The following is a 21,855-nucleotide window of genomic DNA, read 5'->3' on the forward strand; positions in this document are numbered from 1 at the left end:
TTCGGAGCCTAGGTATGTCTGCGACAGCGTTGTGAGGGATTAAGTCGCGTGCGTATGCAAGTGAAAGTAGATTGCAACTCAAGATCTGTCACCTGTTTAAAGACAAAAGCATAAATATTGTTCCAGAAATTTTTCCCGCGCGGTAGCCAAACTTAAGTGATTTGTTCAAAAGCCGCTTGCGATTAGCCAGCGCTTGTGCCGGCTGGGGAGCACGGTGTGGTTAGGGAGATGACCTCCCATGCACTAGCTTCTATGCAACCATCGTATCTAAATCGACTTACGCGTAAAACATTTCTTAAAAGCTATTATTTGGTTTTTGTACTCAACCACGCATCAGAGGGCAGGTAGCGACATCCCTGGTCGCAGGCAATGCAGCTCCGGCCTTTTGAGCGCCATGTCGCTTTAGCTTCCAGCCGCGGTTTCATTCTCCCGGGTTGAGGAGTGCTCGAGGGCAAATAGAGTGGCACCGCATAATCTGAGTGCCGCTATTAAAGGTACATTTAAGTGATTTGAAAACATTACGAAATTACTAGCGCTAACTCTAGTCTCTAGTCTCCAAACCATTTTCTGACCTCTCTCGCTGCGTTTAAGCGACTGTATTCAGTAAAAAAATGACTTCGAAAATGCTGTCCCCCTCTCTGCATCCTCCTTGCACATTTCCTGTGACGCTTCGTATGACGTCTAAACGAGATGGCTCGGCTTGACTGCGCCACTGCACGGCTCGCCGGCGGCCGGCGGCCGGCGGGTCGTCGCAATTAATTCGCTCAGTTCCAAATAAGCCACGGCACGTTCGTGTAAGGAAGAATGGGCCTTTAGTTTGTTAGTTTGTATGATGTATGATGTATAATGTTAGTTTGTATGACTGTATGATGCTCTAAGACCAAGTCGCTTCTCACAAGCACACATGAAGGCGGGAGAAGAGTTGGTATAGGTACTGAGGAATTAAACTCAACCGACACTTCTATTGTACAGCGTAAAACGAGGGCTCGTGAGGCCCTTTTCGCAGTGGGTGAACTGGTACAGCGGTCAGCAGCCTGACCACACACCTGCGAATGCTTTTAGGAATGCAGTCGCTAGACATGAGATATTTGGGGAATGGGGGGGACGCTTAGTCCACTAGTGCTATACAAGAAATAGCGATTTAAGCCGCTTGAAATGCTAAAACTAAATAAGATTGTCAACTGGCTATACATTCTATTACTTAATATTTCCTCCCCTAGCGTCGCTGGCTTACGGCTGAGTGGTCTGGAGCACTAAGTCGAAATTTCGAATCCTGAAGTGTGCATGTTTTGTTAAGTTGATTGATTAAGTTTTTGGTAATATTTTATATCGGTACCGGGCGGCCGTTGTATGGCACCACCGTCGTTTCAGCGAACAGCGCCGCCCGTGGCGAACCGCTCGTCAGTGGAATGCCGGTGGCGGTCAGTGCAGCGTAGTTGTGCATGGTTTTCTGTCGTTTTTCTGCGGTGCGGCTTGCAAAGCGTACGTAACCCCACGTGTATTTTTCAGATCGGTAAATCTTGAGCGTGGATGTGACGTTTACGAGGCATGCCATGTGTGTTATTTACGCCCATACTCAGTATTTACAAATAGCAGACGACGCTCAATGCGTCACGCTGGAAGTCAAGCTGGAAGTGAAAGTTCGTTGCTTCATGCAATTTTTTCATGCCTGCATGCAGTTTCGCGAATCGAGGGGTATATTGCCGCTAAATGCTCCCACAAAGCCGGTGTGTGCAACCGATCTAAGAATGCTGCGGCGCTGGCACGTCGTGCACAAACGAAAGACAAAGTTGGGGGTGTCTTCGAAGATTTACCTCAAAACAGAAATTGTGACGGACGACGCTTCCGTAACTTCATTACCTACGGCTGAAACGTGTTTAATTTCACAGAAATGCTCTTACTACAGTAATCGGGAATCGTTGATAGAATAAATACCGCATGATAGTAGAACGTTATTGCTTGTCGTGGAGAAGCATTGCTTTACAAGCATTGCAATGGTTCCTGGCTAGTTGGTAAATGGTTTTTCAAAAACCAATTCCTGCGTGGCTGAAGGACGCAAGACAGGAGGGTGCCCGAAACCTCTTCACAACTGAATGCTGCGGTCGGTTTACAAGCTGCCACCCACGCTTGAACAATCATGCACACCTCCGTCTAACGACGATGATGGTTTATCGCAAAGCTCTATCGTATGGGTTTCCTTGGTTGCCTTCTGAATTTAAACTTTGACTAGTTAACCGTCGGATTTGACCAGCACGCAGTTTGGTCTTTTGATCGCAGCGTCTTTGACTTTGACCATTTCTCATTCGATTTCGCACGAAGAAAGCTTTGTGTTCAACCATCATAATCATTAGACGGAGGGCTAGATGATTTTGCTGTTTAATTTTGAACTTCCATGCCCCCCTCTCCAAATCTAAACTTTGTCCAGCGTTTCGGAAATGTGTCTGTGCTGGAGGACTCGGGCTGATGCACCCATATTTGAGGCAACTAATCGCGCGTTTTTGGTGTCTTCACCAGGCATTACAGGATTTTTTTAGGTACTCTGTAAAGAATACTTAAGCATTAAAAAACACCGGCTGATGTTAACACTGCCACATTTTTTTAACTATCGGTTCCAGCCTTTATTCTACGCAGGTGGTAAAACGGGAATGGGAGGAGGGGTGGTTTGTAGCTTGGGCTGTTGAGTTAGTGAATAACATTAGGTCTTGATAAAATGACCACCACAAACGTGGGATTTCCACTTCAGATTTCAGGCTCCCGTGCGGTCACAGCGTCGCTCACCAAAACCGAAGGTACAAAGCTCACGGTTACAGAAAGTGTAAACTACCGCAACCTTTCTACGGCTACACGATAATCCATCTCGTATGCAGGTGCCTTTCTATTTAAAGCACACGTATCGAGGGATCTCAGCGCTAAGGCTGGAGTGGAAACTGTACTCATTGAAACCAGTGAAGATAATTTAAAGTGGTAGAAATGGATTCTAATATTGCTAATAGTTTTATTCCTACTCAGATAGCTCGGAGCCAGGTGCAGAGCACTGCAAAAAGCGCTCGTGTCAATGTAGCCTTTCCCCAAACTTACAAGCATCCAATAAGTTTGCGTAGCCGTTAGTGCATTTAAGAAGAAAATAATACTAATAATAGTAGTTTAATTCGTACTAAGAACGGGTGGAGCCAAGCGCAGATCGCTGCAAAAAGCGCTCATGCCATTGCAGCCGATATCCAACTTTAGACGCGTCCGACAAGTTTACGTAGTCATTACTGCATCTAAGAACCCAACACATCTGTCTAGACTTCGTTTCATCTCACATGTCTGTCACGATTTAGACCCGCGTTCGTGAACCTGTGAGGGTAGGGGTACCCTCCAGCCGAGAGACGACATGCAGCGTGCTGGTGGTAATTCGCAGTTGTAGAGATAGCGGCGGTCAAATATCTACCGCAATGCTAAGCCGAAAGTTCCCAACACCGAACACACCTAAGCAAACCAAGTCGGTTGCGAGCTTTTGGGGAATCCCCTCTCCTCGCCGCGCGCGAGTGCGTTGCGTTTGGGTCAGAAGCGACTGCTTTAACGATACTTTTTTTGTCTACACTGCATCTCTTTTGTTTTTTATTGTGAAGTTAAAAGTGTGGTAATTTATTTTTGTTACGCTCACAATCAAGTGACCGCGGTCACCAAACTTGCCATTTCGCGTGTAATAGCCAAAACCGCAGTTTGCGATAATCGCAGTTAAAGTTAAGTAACCACGGTTAAACTTAACTGCGGTTACTTTCGCCGTGTAACTAGGGTATAAGTTTACCACCCAACGCCGGTATAAATCTGGCTTAGAGCGAGGGAATCTGCGTAACAAGAGCCGCAGCTTAAAAACGACACTGATATGACATTTGCGTCTCGCTGCGTATCTCGCACGTCGTACAGAATATTGTAATACTTCCAAGTGGAACGTCTTCCCAGACGACTTCTTTGGTCTGCTTGTGCAGTTGACCGCGTAACAAGCAGGCTTTTTGGCGGAATGCGCTCGAAACAGGCCCATATGTAGCATGCGCTATGCTGGAACGGCGGCCATTTACCCGACTGCCGGGACGAGCGCTCGAACTTCTGCCGAAGAGCTCGAAGCACCATCCAGCAACTCTGGTGGAGATCAGTGGCCCTAACCACTTCCCCGTCGTTCGTGTTGGACCAGCAAGTGCAAGGATGCTCATGAGACAGTGGTACGAAATATCAAATGTATATAGTACATTCCCCGTAAAAGAGTATCCTGTAGCTCCCGACAGCAGTAGCGACGCCGTTTCAAGGAGTGCTGACGTCACCTTGCCAGAAAACAAGCAGCCACATAATCTCAAACCGCATAAAATAGTGCGGCACACGGCGGCTGTGCACGTCAACGGCAGTGTGCAGTGTGCTGCGGCCTGCACACGACAACGAACGGATGGAGTTCGATACCAACGGATGGCCCTCGATACCAACATAGGTAGTGTCTAGCGTTCCGTTCATTCAGACAGAATCAAAGCGAAAAGTTTAGGGTTTCACTACGACGGAGCGATACCGATATGGTGAAGTTCCGTCCAGACGGAGATGACGCGAAATGTGTATGGTTCCGTCCACATGGAATCAAACCGGCTGATTAGATGTCACGAACCGTTCTTCGGTGTAGTGCATGCATTCCGTGTCTGCTTCAAAACCTTACAGTGTTAGGTTCGATTCCCATCCAGCGTTTGATTTATTTTTTGTGTGTGCGTATGGCCATGGTTAGCGCTTTGTGATAGCCGTACTTCGCGCACGCCATTCACGCGGGGAGAGCAGTAGGTCTTGATTTTTGCACGAGTAGCCGAACGCTGCTGCTCGCTGGTAGCCGAGGTTGACGTAATTAGTGAGCGGAGCGGTTTCGTCGGTTGGGCAAAAATTAAGGCAGACTGCTCTCGCTGCATGTTGCGAAGCGGGCAATATAAAAATTACACGAAAGATTTAACCGAGAGAAGCGGACTTGAGATTAGCAGACGACGTGAGGAGGAATACGCCGCTGCTTAATAAGTGCCTTCATCGGCAGCACGCGCGCTTCCTGGCGGCGTTGGCTGGATATTCGAAACGTCTTGCTCGCGAGAGCTGGAGAGGAATTTACGGCCACAGAGGTGTGTTGCTTGCGTCGGCGCACACAACAAACTCTCATGTTCGTGACGCCGGCCCGCAGTACCGGGAGCTTCGGGCCGGCCGAAATGTATTATATTTCTACACGCAGATTAAGCATTCCTTTCTAAAGTAATGAATGAATTAATTTATTCATATAGGAGAGGTCGAACTACTTATGTTGGGGAAGAGGTAGAGGAGGAAAGGAAAAAGAAAAAAAAGTTGGCCGGTGACATGGGGCCGTTGCGCACATCGCCCTGCAAACAGACCACTTAGTGAAGGTAATTTGGGAAAGTAACTTTCGGAGAGGATTGACACGTGAAGCAAACTTCTTTCCGTTGCACATAAAACGATTTAAAGGCCTGTTTAGCACGGAACGGCGTAAAACGGAGGGAGCGTTGGTATTTTGAGGAACAGGGCGTATTTCCATGAACTTACGGGTGTTATGTCCCTTTTGTAAGAAACAAAATTCGACTGTGTATTTTAACGGTCGTTTGGTCCGTAATTTGTCCGTGAAATTCCAGATTGTTTTCACAGTGTAGGAACGCATGCATGAGATTTATATGGGTCTAGAAGTAAGAAGCTTTGCTGTAAAATTCAAATTTAGGTATTTCACCTTCAGATACCTCTACAATGGCGAGCAGGACTTATTGCAATAACACCCCTGAAGGAGTAAAAAGGTCAAACAGGTTATGTCAACCAATAAGCAAACCGCTGAAGCTATAAACGGGTAATTTGGGAAGTATATTTCTACAATGGCGTAAGAGCTCAATCTGGTCGACTTTGTGAAGATTGCAAAAGCATGTGACTGTAAAGGTCCGGAATATATTTTCCAGAAATTGCTAATTATCGCGAACGCCCATTGAGCCATCGAACTTGTTTTTGCTGATGTTGTCAACAATTAGAATGCGTAAAATTTCTTTTACAGGGATTGGAGTAAGTTCCGTGCTTTTACAAAGTGTTCAAGATGTGCTCTGCTCGTTAATATATTCTTTTAATAATCATAATGCACAAACCAGATTTTAAGATGTTGTCCTTACAAATCGGTAAAGAGCGGTGTGATGTTTAACATTGCCCAATAACGAGCGGCAAATGTCTAGAGTGGGATACGACCGTCCAGCAAAAGCGACGGACCCATAGATGTGAAATTTCAGTTGTACGTTCCAAGTTATGGGTAGTTACTGAACACAGATGAAATTTCCTTATTTACGCTTATAAGAAACTGAAAATGCAAGTTTTTCACGAAAATTATTTATTATCTCGCTTTCCGGTTAACATATATATAACTCGTTTTTTTTTTTCAATACATGTACTGCTCACCAGTGTCCGAAAAGAAACTTTTCAGTTTGTCTCAAACAACGCTAACTGGGCGAAAGTTGATTTATGGGGAAAACAATGCAATATTAGAAATTCCTTGGTATATGTTAGGTCAATTAATATATTAAACACTCGGCCATCGTTCAGTACTTCCGGTAGGGGTCGATAACTGAATGAGTTGCGGCTAGATGCAGAGCCCTACATTAAAAATTGAATTCTTCATGTTCTTTTGTTCGTTGTTCTGGTATCGCATCTTCAGCAAGATGACGTTGATCAGCTTTGATTTGTTTGCTAACTGGGTATTCTTTTTCTCTCTCTTCCCGGACAGCATACCGCACTTGTTTCTTTGCCGATACATTTTATTTCTATTTTTGCCAACGGTTTCAGATATACTTCAACGAAGAAAATCGAGCAACTACCGTTGAATTTATGAAGGATGGAAAAAAAATGAACGTCACCGCAGGACGAGAGGTTGTGGTGGCAGCTGGGGCCATTGGTTCTGCTAAGCTTCTCATGCTGTCCGGAATAGGACCGAAAGAACAGCTAGAGAAATACCAGGTACGCAAAAGTTTGATATATAGGCCAATTAGGATTTTAAGTTTCGTTGAACTAAGCAACATTCACAATATCCAGAAAGCTGAATTCAAAGAACGAAATGCTTGAAGAACTATTGAACAACCAAGTCAACAATAGCCGTGATCACTTCAACGAACGAGGTTGACCTGATTTGCACGTGGAAGTCATTGATGAAAGTAATACGTTTAGTGGCCAGTTCTGCTGTTTGACCAAAAGCCTTCCTAAATTTACAACGTCATCGCAGTGCTAACGGTGGCTTGTTCATCACGTTGAAGCGGCACAATTACTTCAAATGAATGTTTTTTTAACTCTCTGTTAAAATGTACAGTGGGAAATGTTTCTGAAAGGAACCTGGTATTTATTTTGATGCTAAAAATATCTTATTATCTTGTAAAACACTTTAACGCTTCCGTACAACTAAGTTGTCAAATGAAGGGTAAATTGAGTCACTGAAACTCAGTAAACTTGTGTGAAACACCTTATCAATCTTACGGTTATTATCATAGGTTTATATTTGTGCGGATTGCTATTGTACAGACGATTTTCTTTTCTAGGCTGCCTAAGCGCGAAAATTTCTGGTCTGTATACGTGTTTGCCCTTGATTTAACCACCCATGATAAACCAAAACAGGCTTAATACTGCTAGGGCATGAAGTATACATAAGATATACCGCTCTAAAGTAGTCAAACTGCTGCCATGCCTTGTACAAGCCCAAAAAATTTAGCGCAATATAACCTAAACTTATGTGACGCAAAATATAAATACATAATCGAGATAAGCAGCGTCCTTACCGAACGTACCAGTTTTCTTTTAATGAAGAACAGGCATTGCATTGGTTTTTAAGATGGCATATTTAAAATAACAACCCTTTAAGACGGCTTCAAGAGAAAAGAGATGAGCGCGAACATTTAAACAAAACATGTCGGCATGAAGTGCTCATAGCAATAAAAAACGGCATTTGGTGCTAAAGAAGCAGACATGTTCGGGAGATTTGGCTGCGCTGCTGTTCAGAGCTTCATGGCCGTCATACAAGAGCGAAAAGACAGAATCCCTGTGCGAAAGGGTAATGACGGCCAACAACACAAAAATCCTGAAGTAGGTAATTACAAGAACAATGAATTATTTAAAAATGTGAACACCCATGTGTTGACCAAACCTCTTTGAGCGCCCCTTTAAGTTTCTTTACTTCTTGTTTGTATCGCAAACAAAAACAGCGCGGATATTCTTGGGTCCTTGGAATCCTGCATGCGGTCTTTCATAGATGCGGGATATAACTTTTGATATAAGCTTTTATTCTTCACAGATACCAGTTGTTGCTGAGCTTCCGGTAGGAGACGGTCTCCAGGATCACGTCATCTTTTTAGGACTGCTGGTTACGACAACGAACGACTTAATAGGATTCAAGGACCTTTTTGACAACACCAGCATAAGGCAATATCAAGAACACAATCGAACCGGTATGCAGCTGAATCGCGGAATTTGTGCATAGTTGCAGTTGCAGCAGTATCCGCTAATACTGGCCATTTTATTTTCACTGTACTGAAATAGCTGTCGTCATGTATGAACTTACGTCAGTATGACTTGGCCCATTGAGACTATTTTAGCACTTAAATTCCATGAGTTTCCTCTTTAGATATAATACATGTAATTAGTGCACCCATAGTTTTCTAAGTTGTGTGTGCACACATTTGGAGCTGGTATAGAGTAATATTTTATGAGGTGAACATCTAAATAAAAAGTTAGCAGCCATTCCACTTATTGAAAGTGGATGATCAGCGAAGCTGTAGAAAATATAAACCCAGCACATTGTTAGAAAATGTGCACGCGTTTTAAAGACAATAGTCTTTGTTGGGGCAAGTAGTTGTCCCAACAAAGACTAAAACCTAACCAAAAATTTTGGCCTGCTTGTCTGCCCCTCAATTCAGCCACCTGGACAAAAGTTCAAAACACTTGGACAATTAGTTTATATATGGGCAATGCTTTCAATACTATTAAATCTGGTGCCACATGTCATACTTGTCAACATTCATGCATAACAATCATGCATAAGTAGTGCCAACGTTCCTTTCATTAAAAGTAGTGTGTGATTTTTGTGATAATATTAAAAATAATCAAACGCGTCGAAAACAATGTTGCACTTTATTATACAAAAAGGGCTCGCGCCAGAGCTCAGACTCCATGCTGGCATTCAAGGTCAAACAGAAACTGAAGTTTCCGATAGGTGGCGTGAGAGCAGTGTGAGTGCGGGAAAATTTATAACTAAAGCAAACACCCACCATGTTTGTCGCAGGAAGAGCTAGACGGGAGGGGAAGAGCATAAGAGCTGGGTGTGAAAGAGAAGAGAGACATTTACAAGGCAGGGGCGAGAGAAGACTCGTTTTTCAACTCAATTTGTAGCGAGGTGAGCAGGTACGCGGCCAGTGTATTACGCGAGGCTTATTGTAGCTGCAGTTCTACATATTTTTCATCTCCAAGAACCAAAAAAAAGTGGCCGCGTATCTGCTCTTCTCGTTTCAAATGTCGACGAAAGACGAGAGTCGACTGGCGCCCCTGGCAAGTACATTCCTGCCTTCTCTTTTCCCCTTGCCTCTCATTCTGTTTCTTTCCCGTCTCGTCCCTACCAAGATAACACGCTAGATGTTTGCTCAAGTCAATTTAAATTTACCGCATTCCACTGCTCCAAGTCGGGCGCCTCAATGCCAGCGCTGCCGTATACAGCGGAGACGCGCGTGAATCAAGGCACCCTAGTACAACGTTTATAGAACCGCGTTGCCCTACTCCACGAGCGTGCCAAGCGGAATATCTAGTGGAACCTTTCGTTGCGTCTGCCGTTTCATTTGTGAAATTCCGCCAGGAGCTACAGTAGCACTGGGAACAGCAGGCGATGGTTTTCTGCAGTTAATGTAGTATTTCATATGCTGAGGCAAAAACCAAGCATCGATGAATTTTTTTAATAAAGGAACACTGCAAATGCCACTTATGTATTGATTTTTTGCCTTATATTTGCGTAATGTCTTGCTCTTGTTCGACAGTATTGCAAAGTAGGTACATTGACACCGGATGTAAACGTTTATATTTGGCTGTGGGTATATAAGACTATGGCGTGGCTTCTGTTTCACATTGGCCGGGTGGCTGAATCCAGTCACAGACAGACCAAAATTTCTTCGTTTTAGTAGCCCAAGAAAGACTATCGTCTTTAAAAGTTATGTGTCATTGAAGTGCGAGGCGTTCTACACCATCAGGCGTGTGAAACGGAACGTCGCGGTGTTTGCGGTAATAGTACACGGTCACCCGCCATGGTGGCGCAGTGGCTATGGCGTTGCACTGCTGAGCCAAAGGACGCGGGTTCCATTCCCGGTGGCGGCGGCTGCTTTCATGATGTAGGCGAAAAGCGAAAACGCCCGTGTGTTTGAGATTGCAGCGCGTGTTAAAGACCCCAGGTGGTCATAATTAATGCGGAGCCCTCCACTACGGCGCGCCTCATCACCTGTGTAGCGTCGGTACATTAAAACCTCACAGCCAATCTATAGTACATGGTCACCAACAAAATCGCACTCCGTTCTAAACACTGATTTAGGCCTCAAACGTATACGTCTCAAAACTCGCCTATTTATTTTGTATAGATTTGGTAGCAATAGGCAGCAGTTTGAAGATCCGTATACTATGGGTTATACATAGAGATAAATCATGACTGTACCTTGAGCGCACAAAAAACGAGGACTGAACTAAAGACACGAACACGAGCGCGAACAAACAACTGAATTTTTATTCACCCCTCAACACATATATACCTCTCTGACAACACCCGCGCGTGATCAAATGTGTACGTATCACGTCATACACAGAAGCACAAGAAAAAAAAACTATTTAAACTTTGCATTATCTCATGTAGTCTAACAAATTAATTTTTTATCGGACGGGGCTACTGACGGTTTACTTACGCACGTTCCCTTTAATTTCGACATCTGCCAGGCTTCCACTATCTCTCTTGTAGTCCTGTCTTGGTGGTGAACTCCGTCGTCGTTAGGTCAAACAACGGCTCGCACTTTTTTGTTGTGCACTGCGCAATATGCGCAGCCACATGCGTGTATAGCCGACATTTAGGCTGAACATGTGTTCTCTGAGCCTTACATTTACGCATGTACTCGTTTGACCGAGGTACTGATGCCCACATGTGGACGGAATCTTGTATACAACATTTTTTCTGCATTCCGAAAATTTGTACGTGTGACGCATAGTACATTTACTACATAGCCTTGCTGCTAGCCCTTTCTTAGTACAGTCTATCAAGAGCTGGGCAACCGCGTAACACTTTGTTTTTGGCAGACAAAACCACATTCAGGTTGTACCTGGCGGTGGCTTTTTTGAGTCGGTGAGACAAGTCATGCTCGTAAGAGATTACTGACATGCTCTTGTTCTCGTTTTTGGCGCTTTTTTCCTTCTCCTTACCCTCCAATTTTACTCGTTTTAGTAGCCTTTCGCTAACTGTTAGCAGCATCGTCGTTGGGTACCCTACCTTTTCAAGTCGGTGTCTCTACACACTAAACGCTTCTTTCATTCTGTGTTTGCAAGATTTGTCGAGAGCGGATTTCAGATACCCCATTACTATTCCATTCTTAACTATCCTTGAGCGGCCAGACGTGTACTCGAAGAGTGATTTCTCCGCGCGTGGTGAATACTGCCAGCACATGTGGTGTTCATCAAAGGTCAACCGCACATCTTGGAATTGTAAACATTTTTCTTTGGCATCTCGTACGTGAAATTTAGCCCTCCCCCTCTTAACGCGAATACGTCAACTACCTGTGCACTGAACGTTTGTTCATAGCTTGCGTCAGGCTGTCAATTTCAAAGCACGTAAGCAAAGTTAAGTGCCCCGAGGAATTCTTTATCCTTAATTACTAAAAAAAGTGCCGATGCCACGGCAATACATCAAATATCTTCAATATTAGGGTTGTGTCTTTATCAAAACATGGGGAGACTATTCGAAGAAAACAAATTACTACAAATTCAACTAATACGATGGGGAAGAATTTGTGTTTATATGTGAGATAGGGTGCATTTATGGTTGTGAACATGTCCTGGGCCTCAGAAAATCTTACGTCACGTACATTGCAGGGCTTCTCACCTTACCGGGAGCATACGAAGCGTTTTTGTTTACGGACAGTTTGACAAATTCAACTTCGCCAGAGGCCCCTGACATCGCATTGGCATTGACAGCGTTGTTTCCTAGCCCCCAGATAGCACAATCTCCGTACGTCTCTAATCAGGTAAGTGGTTTAGTGATCTTTATAGAAGTGAAAACGGCGCAGCGTGGCTGAAGGTTCGAGGTACGCTTGATTTCGGGAGCATCGTCTAGTGTCACTTGAATTATTTGTTGAAATTGGCACAAAAACGTGAAGCCTTGATCTGTTGTCAAAACTACCATTGACTGCAAACGCAGATATGTGCCAGTTCAGAATACCGCCACATTTGCCGTGGTGAGTCGTGTGGCTGCGAACACTCCCATGCGCCGGCCTTACGTTTGCGTTTGGCACGATGCGTCATGTGACTGAAGAACGAAAGGTTACCCCGAAAAGTTTCAAATATAACCGGCCGTAGTTCTTGCGCCGCGGAGGGAGAGGGAACGCGGGTTTACGGGGGCCCGACATTAGGCGTGACGGCTAGGGTTGAGGCCCATTGCCGGTGTCCGGAGACCGTGAAAAGCAGGTGTGGCAAGTACCCGTGTATAGTGGAAAGCTTCACTGGTGATTCATGAGTACCATGTGCGGGGCAGTTGATCGAGGACGTTAGTACGCATCGGCCGCAGAGCTGGGGGTCGGGGGGGGGGGGGGGGGGGGACCCGGCCGTCGCCACTAAATAGGGTACTTCCTGTCTCCGACAGTTGGGGCTCAGTTATAGGACCCTATGGGTGAGCGGTAACCCGTGGCAGGGACCGCATATTTGGCAATTGGCACTGTCTGATGCTCTCGCTGAGCAATCAGTCTTGGAAGAGAGTCAGACAAAAGGATTGGAGCAAAATTGCTTCCCTCATTCCCACCCTTTTTCCCATAACCCATTCCGATGTCCAAGTTCCCTTTCCCAGCAACCCACCCTATCCGGCTTTTTCCTAGGGGGGACAAGAGGGGTCCCCCCGGGCTCGTCCCCCTGGCGGTGGGTCGCAAGAAAGTCTTTCCCGTTAATTTCTCTCTACTTCGTGTGGACAAAATTCTCTTTGCCGGTTGGCCCTATTTTTGTACTGTTGCTATTGGGTATAACCGGTTGTACTTCGTGTGGTACCGGGGAGCTATTGAAAGCTCCATTTACTCGATGTCTCGACCTAAAGACAGTTTAAGCTTACGGCTGTTGACATGCACTGAACACAACACTTGTCTATAACAGTGACTTCAAATACTAACTCCGTATATAAGTTGCCGAAAGAAAGTTCTTACAAAACTTTTGCAGGCAAAAGGGGGGGGGGGGGGGCTTAAACTTGAGAACGCCGCACTAGTTTTCTTCAAATCCTGCTGGGTGAGGCAGGATAAGGCTGAAAGTAACAAACTGTGTTCCTCTCCCTCTGTACAACTACTCTGAAGTTACTTGGCACATCATTAGGGTCAGGGCTAAGGATATGAAACGTTAAACATGAAAATAGGCCTAACAAGGCAGACTAGGCAAGGTTTTTAGCCATACGAACGGAGAAAGGAAGTAAAGAACACAAGTGAATAGGGCAAAGGGCGCGGATGAAAAGGCACAAAATTTCGCATATTTTCCCGCAATATAAAAGTTTCGGGGCCCTGTAGTTTTTACACTTTGGAGCATATATGACGTGGCCAACAAACTTATTTGCCAAGTCAGTGCTCTGAAGCTCCGCAAGTAAACAGACACAGTGAAACATAAAATGACACTTCTCATTCATATATTTGCGCTCGTTGAATAGGTGTAACATAAAACAGCCCCAGCAGTTGTCGCTACTATTTGCAGTGCTCAAGGCATTATTAATTCAGAATTTTGTGGTAGGTGCTGCCAGACAGGCTTAGCCTTACGCCCATTTAAATCTTCGATTTCGTGTAATTGTTTCTTAATTTTTTCAGCAAATAGACAATGGAATAACAAGTCTCTAAAAGCAACGTTTTGTCGAGCATTGCCCATGTTCCGATTCAGCGCGGAGTGATTCGCCGGCACCCTGTGCGCGCATGATACAAGTTTGGTGCACTGTGATGAAATTTCTTGTGGGGCGGACCATTTTCAAGCAAGTTTGGACGGGACGGAACTTGTCCAGCGCGCGGAGTGTTTATAGCACGGTGTAGGTCTATAGGGACTGGGCGTACACTGTATGTCGCCACCGTCGCTACAGCGAACAGCGCCGCCGGTGGCTAAGTGCTGTTCAGTGGAATGCCGCTAGCGGTTAGCGCGGCGTACGTGTGCGTGGCTTTCTGCCATTCTGCTGCGCTTCGCCTTGCAAGGCGTAGATAACCACAAGGATTTTTCGAGATGGGTAAATCCTTAGAGTGGAGGCAACCTTTACGAGGCATGCAGTGTGTATGATTTACTCCTATACTCAGTTATGGCAAATCGTAGACGGCGTTCAATGCGCCAAGCTGGAAGTCGAGCTAAAAGGGCAATTCCGTTCCTTCGTGCAAATTTTTTATGCAGTATTGTTCCCTGCGTGCAGTTTGGTGTATTGAGGAATATATTGCTGCTAAATTCTTCTGCGAAACCGGAGTTTGCAGCTGATCCCAGTTTGCTGCGGCGCTAGCATTTGGCAGTTGATGATGAAACAGCGTCGTGCAGGAGCGAAAGACAAAGGTGGGGGGTACCTTTTAAGAGTTAACCAAAATAAAAAGACTGAGGAACGACGCAACGTAACCTCATAACCTCATTACGTAACCGCATTACTTGCGGTAAACGCAGGGTTAATTTCATGGAATTTGGTTTACAACAGCCTCCAGAAATCGTTTCCAAAGCAACTGCCGTACGGCACTGCAAAGTTATTGCTTGACGTGGAAGTAAATTGCTTTATGCAATTAATAAGGCTTGCTTTGTTGCTGGCTAGTTGGTTCATGGTTTTTCAAAAAAATATTTACTGAGTGGCTGAAGGACGAGAGACGGGACGGTGCCAAAAATGTTCCTTCATTTTTAAAATTGAAAGCTGCGGTCGCGTTTTACCATAAGCTGCCACGTACGCTTGAATAAGCAGAATCTGCGTCACTTGCGCTGCATCGAAACCGGTGTCACAAGTTGTAGGACCAAACAAAGCCCACGGCATAAAAAAATGCAGAAATTTTGAGAATCGTCTATTCACGGGTAAAAATACTTATCCGGTTTTTTCATTTTACCAACCTCGCATTTTCGCGAAGGCATTAAATGCCGCATTCCAGCTAATCACGTGAGAGCGCGGGATCAAATACACGTTAATTACGGCAGTTCATTTTCAGTTCTCTTTTTTTATTTTTAGACCCTCATGAGAACGCACAACCAGGCAGAACTGTGATTTCTAAATTAATTTTCAATATATTTTTATTTTGGTGTGATTGCTGCAACGAACGGTGGAGGCCAGAGTATATTGTCACAATCAAAATTTCGGGACTTTCGATTGTGACAAAGGGGGCGAGGGGCAGTGGAGGAATCGCTGTTTCCACGATGGCCATACGTTCGCACAGGACGTGAACGATTTATGCGGAGGTATCGTGAACGACGACACCATGACGACGTAGCTGCTGTAGCTCGAAGACTCTGACACCATGTTATGTACTTCGGGTATAGTATACACTGGCGGCCAGCCGGCCAGCCGAACGCAGGAAAGAGACGTCTGCACGCAGCGAAGTCCAGACCTAAAGTCTGTTTATTCGTCAGGCACGCCCTCTCGTTCCTGGCGGCTTGCCCTCTCTCCGGTGGCGGGCTGCGCACTTCACATACATGGTGCCCCCGACGCTTGGTGGACAACACGCGCTAACACCAGATTTATAGACTAAACTCCTTGTTCACTGAGCAAACGCTAAAATATCGCGATTTTTTTACCTTTCTCGTGTCGGATTGTCACCATAACCACAACCATATACAAGAAATTCAACAGCCAATAAATAAATGTCATCATTGTAACTGGAGTGATCAAACGAACGCGTCAAAAGTGGCAAACGCCAATTCAATCGAGTGATACACGCACGGCAGATGACTGTAAGGCGTTCAGAAGAATAGCAGCTACTTCTGTTGAACCGTGCGTTAGAAGCTTGCGTCACCCGAGATGGCGCTGGTTGAAATAAAGCGGGTCTATAAATGTGTAGGTGAAGCAGGGACTTTGTCGTTCCAGCGGGCGTTGGTCGTACCGTAGAAAAACATGCGAAAATTCAGAAAGTTGTCTACTATTGTGTAGCATTCTTATGCCGCTTGTCTAGTGTGAGTTCTTTACAGACACATTTTGTGGTTTGTGAGACCAATTATCTTCATTTACGCTATTATATCCATTACAGCGGCAGATTCCGCGGAATCTGCATTTTTGTGTAAATAAGCAGAGTTACACGATTCACTTTTTTTTCAATTTTTTTTTGTATTTCGATTATTCCTTGGTTTCTCAAAATTTAGTTTGACCAATTACCTCCATTTACGCTATTATGACGATTACAGGTGTTACCTCCGCCGAATCTGCATTTTTGCGGAAACACAGGACGTTAAACTGTGCTGCCCGGGAGGGTAATGGGCAAAGAATGCTACGCATTAATAGGTGGTAGCACTCATCACACAATTGCCCTAGTTTTGAAACTTTGTCGCGTTAGTCGCGTAACGCAGGCAGGCGGGCATGGCAATGCTATGAAACTGGTGTCCCCCAGGTCGACAAGATGAAACGAGATGCTAATTCTCTGATAGGCTGAAAATACGAAATCAACAGGACAAATATAGAACAGGGACGACGCCTGGTAGCCGGAGAAATTCTGCCGCCTTTCGACGTTTATTGTAGCGGAGTGAGCAGATGCATGGCCAATATTTCCAATATGTTGAAGATCATGTACCTGGAGACACTTCACCTGTGAGGTGCACACGTAAATGTAAATTTCGTATGGTGGCCGTGGCCTTTTGTTGTTGTACTTGTCGAATAAAGCGAGCATTTCTGCAGTAATAGCAATGTTGCTTTCCGTTCCAAGCAGGCCGTTTGTGCTTAGGGGTTGGTGCAAAGCTGTTAACATTAGTAATAAAAACAGAAGGAACAATTTTTGGTGAATCTTTAATTACAGATAAAGGTAATGAGCTAAAATTATCAAGATGAAAGACAGCACCTAAAAAACAATCAAGACATATTAATATGCTCACGGTAATAATTAAACGACACAGATGTATTATCTTTTTGACCACGTTACAACTCTTATATTTCATTTCAGACGTATGAAGAATTTTATAAGCCTCTGATTGTAAGAAACAAGACTGGTTTTATGACCACAATCACCATGGTGCAGCCACAATCCCGCGGTACCGTCATGCTTAATTCTGCTAATCCGGATGACCCACCCCTCATTGACCCAAAGTTGCTTTCCGTAGAGGACGACGTGACTAGGACGGTGCAAGGTAAGTACAAATGATTGTTACCAAAATTCAGACATGCAGGAAGCACAAATATTGTAAAATTAAAAATGTACTTTCTGGGGAGCAGTTATTTTCTCCTGATTGGGTCAGTGTTCGTCTAATTTGTGTCTCGTTACCACGCTTACAGCCAGCACCTTCCTAGTACTACAATGTACTGCTGTATTCTATCATCCCCCGCAATCTCCCTTCAACACATCCAGCAGGCTCTGCACTGTCCGCCCTAGGATTGACAAACCTTCACCTGCTGGTGTGATGTCTTTTTAATATATCTCGCAATGATTGCATAGATGCTGTGTCCGTGTTCATTTCAAGAGCAGGGTCATTTCGTTGTTAACTTCTGTGGCAAAGTTAGGCATGTCGGCCTCCCTGTGTCTTTTTTTTTGTTCATGGGTACTGGGTTCAAGAGAGAAAAAATCGGACCCGATGTATGGCCAGCACTCAAGGGTGGGGCATTATTGAACTACGGTCCCAATTGTGATAATATTTTGTGATACTCCATCACCCACAGAGTTGGACCTAAAGAATTACAGACCCATCAGCTTACTCTCAGCTGTTTACAAGCCGTTTATCAAAGGTATAGTTAGCTGCATAGGTGACAGCCTAGATATCCACCAACCCAGTGAGCAGGCTTGGTTTAAGAAAGAATACTCAGCCACAGATCACATACATGTCGTCAACCAAGTAATAGAAAAATCCGCAGAGTACCCTAAACCTCTTTACATGGCACTTATAGATTACGAGAAAGCGTTTGATTCCGTACTCACCGCAGCCGTTTTAGAAGCACTAAAAGACAAGGGTATACAGGAAACCTACATAAGACTAATAGAAGGCATGTGAAAGATGCACGGGTAGGATAATCCTCCACAAGCAAAGCGATAAATTTTTTATCCCAAAGAGAGGAAGAAAGGGAGATATCTCTCCAGAACTATTCACAGCATCTGTGGAGGGGGTGTTTAGAAAGCTTGATTTGTAAAACATAGGAACAAAGATAAACTGGGAATACTTGGGCCATTTGAGCTTTGCGGATGACGTAGTCTTTCTGATTGAGGCTGCAGACCACATGCAAATAAAGCTGGAGGAACCATAATCAGAAAGAATGACCGTGGGGGTAACAATAAGTCTGAATAAACCTAAATTAATGAGAATTAAGCCGAACAAGAACGTGTTCTTTAGCTTAGAAACGCAACGTAGAATACGTAAAAGAATATAACTACCTCGTACAGATAGTTAGTGCTGACCCCAACCACGACAGAGATATCCGTCGCAGAATAGGCATGGGTTGGGAAGCACTCGGCAAGCACTCCCAAATAATGAAAGAAACATACCTCTCTCATTCAAAAGAAAAATCTACAATCAGTGCATACTGCCGGTGATGACGTACGGAGCTGAAACTTGAAGCCTTACTAAATACCTAGAAAGCAAACTAAGGTGGGCTGAAAGGGTCATAGAACGCATCATGTTAGGAATAACACTCAGGGACAAGCATCGGACTACCTCGATCAGAGAATAAACTAGAGTAGACGATCATGATCAGCCTATCTACGCCCACTGCGCGGCAAAGGCCTCTCCTATTAATCTCCAATTAGCCCGGTCCTGTGCTAACTGTGACTGATTTATCCCTGCAAAACTCTTGATCTCATCTGCCAACCTAACTTTCTGCCGCCCACTTCCACGCTTGCCTTCTCTAGGGATCCACTCAGTTACCTTTAATGACCAGCGGTTATCTTGCCTTCGCATTACATGCTCTGCCCAAGCCCATTTCTTCTTATCAATTTATACTAAAATGCCCATAACACGCTTTTGTTCTCTGACCCACTCCTCTCTCTTGTCCTACAATGTTACACCTATAATCTTCCGCTAAATTGACGTTCAGTCGTACCCGCCGCGGTGGCTCAGTGGCTAAGGCGTTGCGCTGCTGAGCACGAGGTCACGGGTTTGATTCCTGGCCGCGGCGGCCGCTTTTCTGATGGAGGTGAAAAGCAAAAACGCCCGTGTGTACGAGATTTCGGCGCACGTTAAAGATCCCCAGGTTGTCAAAAAAAATCCGGAGCCCTCCACTACGGCGCGCCTCATCGCCTGCGTTGCGTCTGCGAGTTAAACCCTATAATCAATCAATGAACCGTTCAGTCATCCTCAATTTGAGTTGAACCCTTTCGGTGAGCATCCAAGTTTCTGCTCCGTAGGCAAGTACCGGTAAGATGCAGCTGTCATACAGTTTCTTCTTTTTGGAGAATGGTAGGCTGCCATTCATTATTTCAGAATGCCTGCGGAATGCACACTACACCCCATTCTTACCCATCTAATTATCTCGGCCTCACGGTTGGGATCAGGGGTCACTGCTTGGCCTAAGTAGATATAATCACTTACCACTTCCACTGCCTCGCCACCAATCTCAAACCGCTGTGCTCTCCCGAGGTTATTAAGCATTACTGTAGTCTTCTGCATATTCATTTTCAGGCCCACGATGCTACTCTACTTTTCCAGCACGCCAATAATGCTTTGGAATTCGTCCCCCGAGTTACTTAGCAAGGCAACATCATCAGCAAATCCGAGGTTACTCAGGCATTCTCCATTATCTCTTACGCCCACCTGTTCCCAAACCAATTCATCTGAATACCTGCTGTAAGCATGCTGTTAATAGCATTGAAGAGGTTATGTCTCCTTGTCTGACGACCTCCCTTGTAGGCATTTTACTGCTCTTCTTATGTAGGACGATGGTAGCCTCGGAGCCATTGTAGATATCCTCCAGTATTCTTAAGTAATGCTTGTCTACACCATGATTCCGCAATGCCTGAATGACTGCTGTGGTTTCGACAAAGTGAAATGCTTTCTCATAATCTATGAAGGCTATATAAAGGTCTTGAGTATACTTCCCGAACTTCTCTATCAGCTGACTGATCGTGTCAATCAAGTCCTTTGTTGAAGAGCCTTTACGAAACCCTCATTGCTCATTTAGAATTGACGATATCATAGCTCAAAAAAAAAAAGAAATGGACTTCGGCTGGCCATGTGGTGAGTCGAAGGGACAGCCGGTGGGCAATCAGGGTAACAGAGTGGATACCAAGAAATGGGTATAGAAGGAGAGGAAGGCCAATAACACGATGGGGGGGATTAAATACAGAACTTCGGTGGGAAACTGCGTACTCGAGCAGCGCAGTCCTGGCGAGGAGCGGTTGGAGGTCAATGGGAGGGGCCTTCATCCAGCAGTAGACTTGAGAAGGATGATGATGATGATCACCCACAAAGATGATAAGTCTTCAACAGGTCGCTATAAATCGCGGTGAATGGCAGCCACAAGAGGGAGAGAAAAATTCATGCTCGTTAACAAGAGAGAGAGAGAGGGACAGAGAGTGAGAACAAGAGAAATTTAATAATGAATGAATGAATCAATCAAGTAAACCATTATATTCACGTGTGGGGCCTTACTCCCAAATAGTTTTGTCTCTCTCTGTATTTCTCTCTCTGAAAAGACTAGCTTGGACTTGGTCCTTGCCGTTTTTCGCAGATAGGTCTTCTCAGTCATGCGCACAGTTGCCGCCTGCGCAGAGTTCAGCCGATTTTTCAGGCTCACCGGACCTTAACGAGCAGTGCCTCCTACTTTCAAGCGGTATTACGTTGAGGGGTCCGTAGAAACTCATGAAAGCTGTTCGTCTGCTGGGGTTGAGGCATTATCTTGGCGTCTGAAAATTTTGGTTGTGACGGAGGATTGTGCACCGTCAGGTGGGCCTGAGAGGTGTTCCTCGCAAGGGCACTCAAGGATCATGTGTGACAAGGTATAAGGTATGTCGCAGTAACGGCAGAGATACGAAAAATTCACGGAATATAGATGCACTTCGCGTTTATTCTGTGTATCTGTCTGTTAGGAGGTGGGAAAATATTACCCTGTCTTTTTTTTTTTTTTTTTGGTGAGACGGGGGTGTTGTAGGGCATGTATCGTTTGTTCAAGTAGGTAGTGTTGTAATAGAAGCTCTAGGTATGTCTTCTGCTCCCGTTGCGTCACGGGGGTTAGGTGCAGGAACGCCCGGCTGTTATGTTCTCAGGCTGCAGCGGGGGCTGCTTCCTTTCCTCTTATCCCTTCGTGCTACGGCGTGCAGGTGACATGAAAATCGGCAAGTTTGGTGTTGCCTTCAATATTGTAAGCGCCACCGTGAATATTTTTATGAGCAAAGCCCCGCAGGGGCTCGGGCTATCGCCGTCTCATGTCGTCGTCGTCGTAAGCGTCGTCTTATGTAGTCACGGTACTAAGACACCGACACACTCACTCCCCCCCCCCCCCCCCCCCCCCCGCTGGAA

General features: G+C 45.1%; 1 protein-coding gene across 1 annotated transcript in view; it reads left to right on the plus strand.

Annotated features, from left to right (window-relative positions):
• The window catches only part of LOC144139648 (glucose dehydrogenase [FAD, quinone]-like), a 55,316-nt gene that overhangs the window by 21,485 nt on the left and 11,976 nt on the right, over window positions 1-21,855 (plus strand). The window contains exons 4-7 of the mRNA XM_077671942.1: window positions 6,823-6,993; window positions 8,315-8,468; window positions 12,127-12,278; window positions 17,361-17,544. Of these exons, the coding sequence (XP_077528068.1) occupies window positions 6,823-6,993; window positions 8,315-8,468; window positions 12,127-12,278; window positions 17,361-17,544 (661 nt within the window). The remainder of the gene's footprint in view (window positions 1-6,822; window positions 6,994-8,314; window positions 8,469-12,126; window positions 12,279-17,360; window positions 17,545-21,855) is intronic.

The sequence above is a fragment of the Haemaphysalis longicornis genome, unplaced genomic scaffold (assembly GCF_048455015.1).
Source record: "Haemaphysalis longicornis isolate Haplotype H1 unplaced genomic scaffold, Haemaphysalis longicornis Haplotype H1 scaffold_5, whole genome shotgun sequence".
NCBI classification, from domain to species: domain Eukaryota; kingdom Metazoa; phylum Arthropoda; class Arachnida; order Ixodida; family Ixodidae; genus Haemaphysalis; species Haemaphysalis longicornis.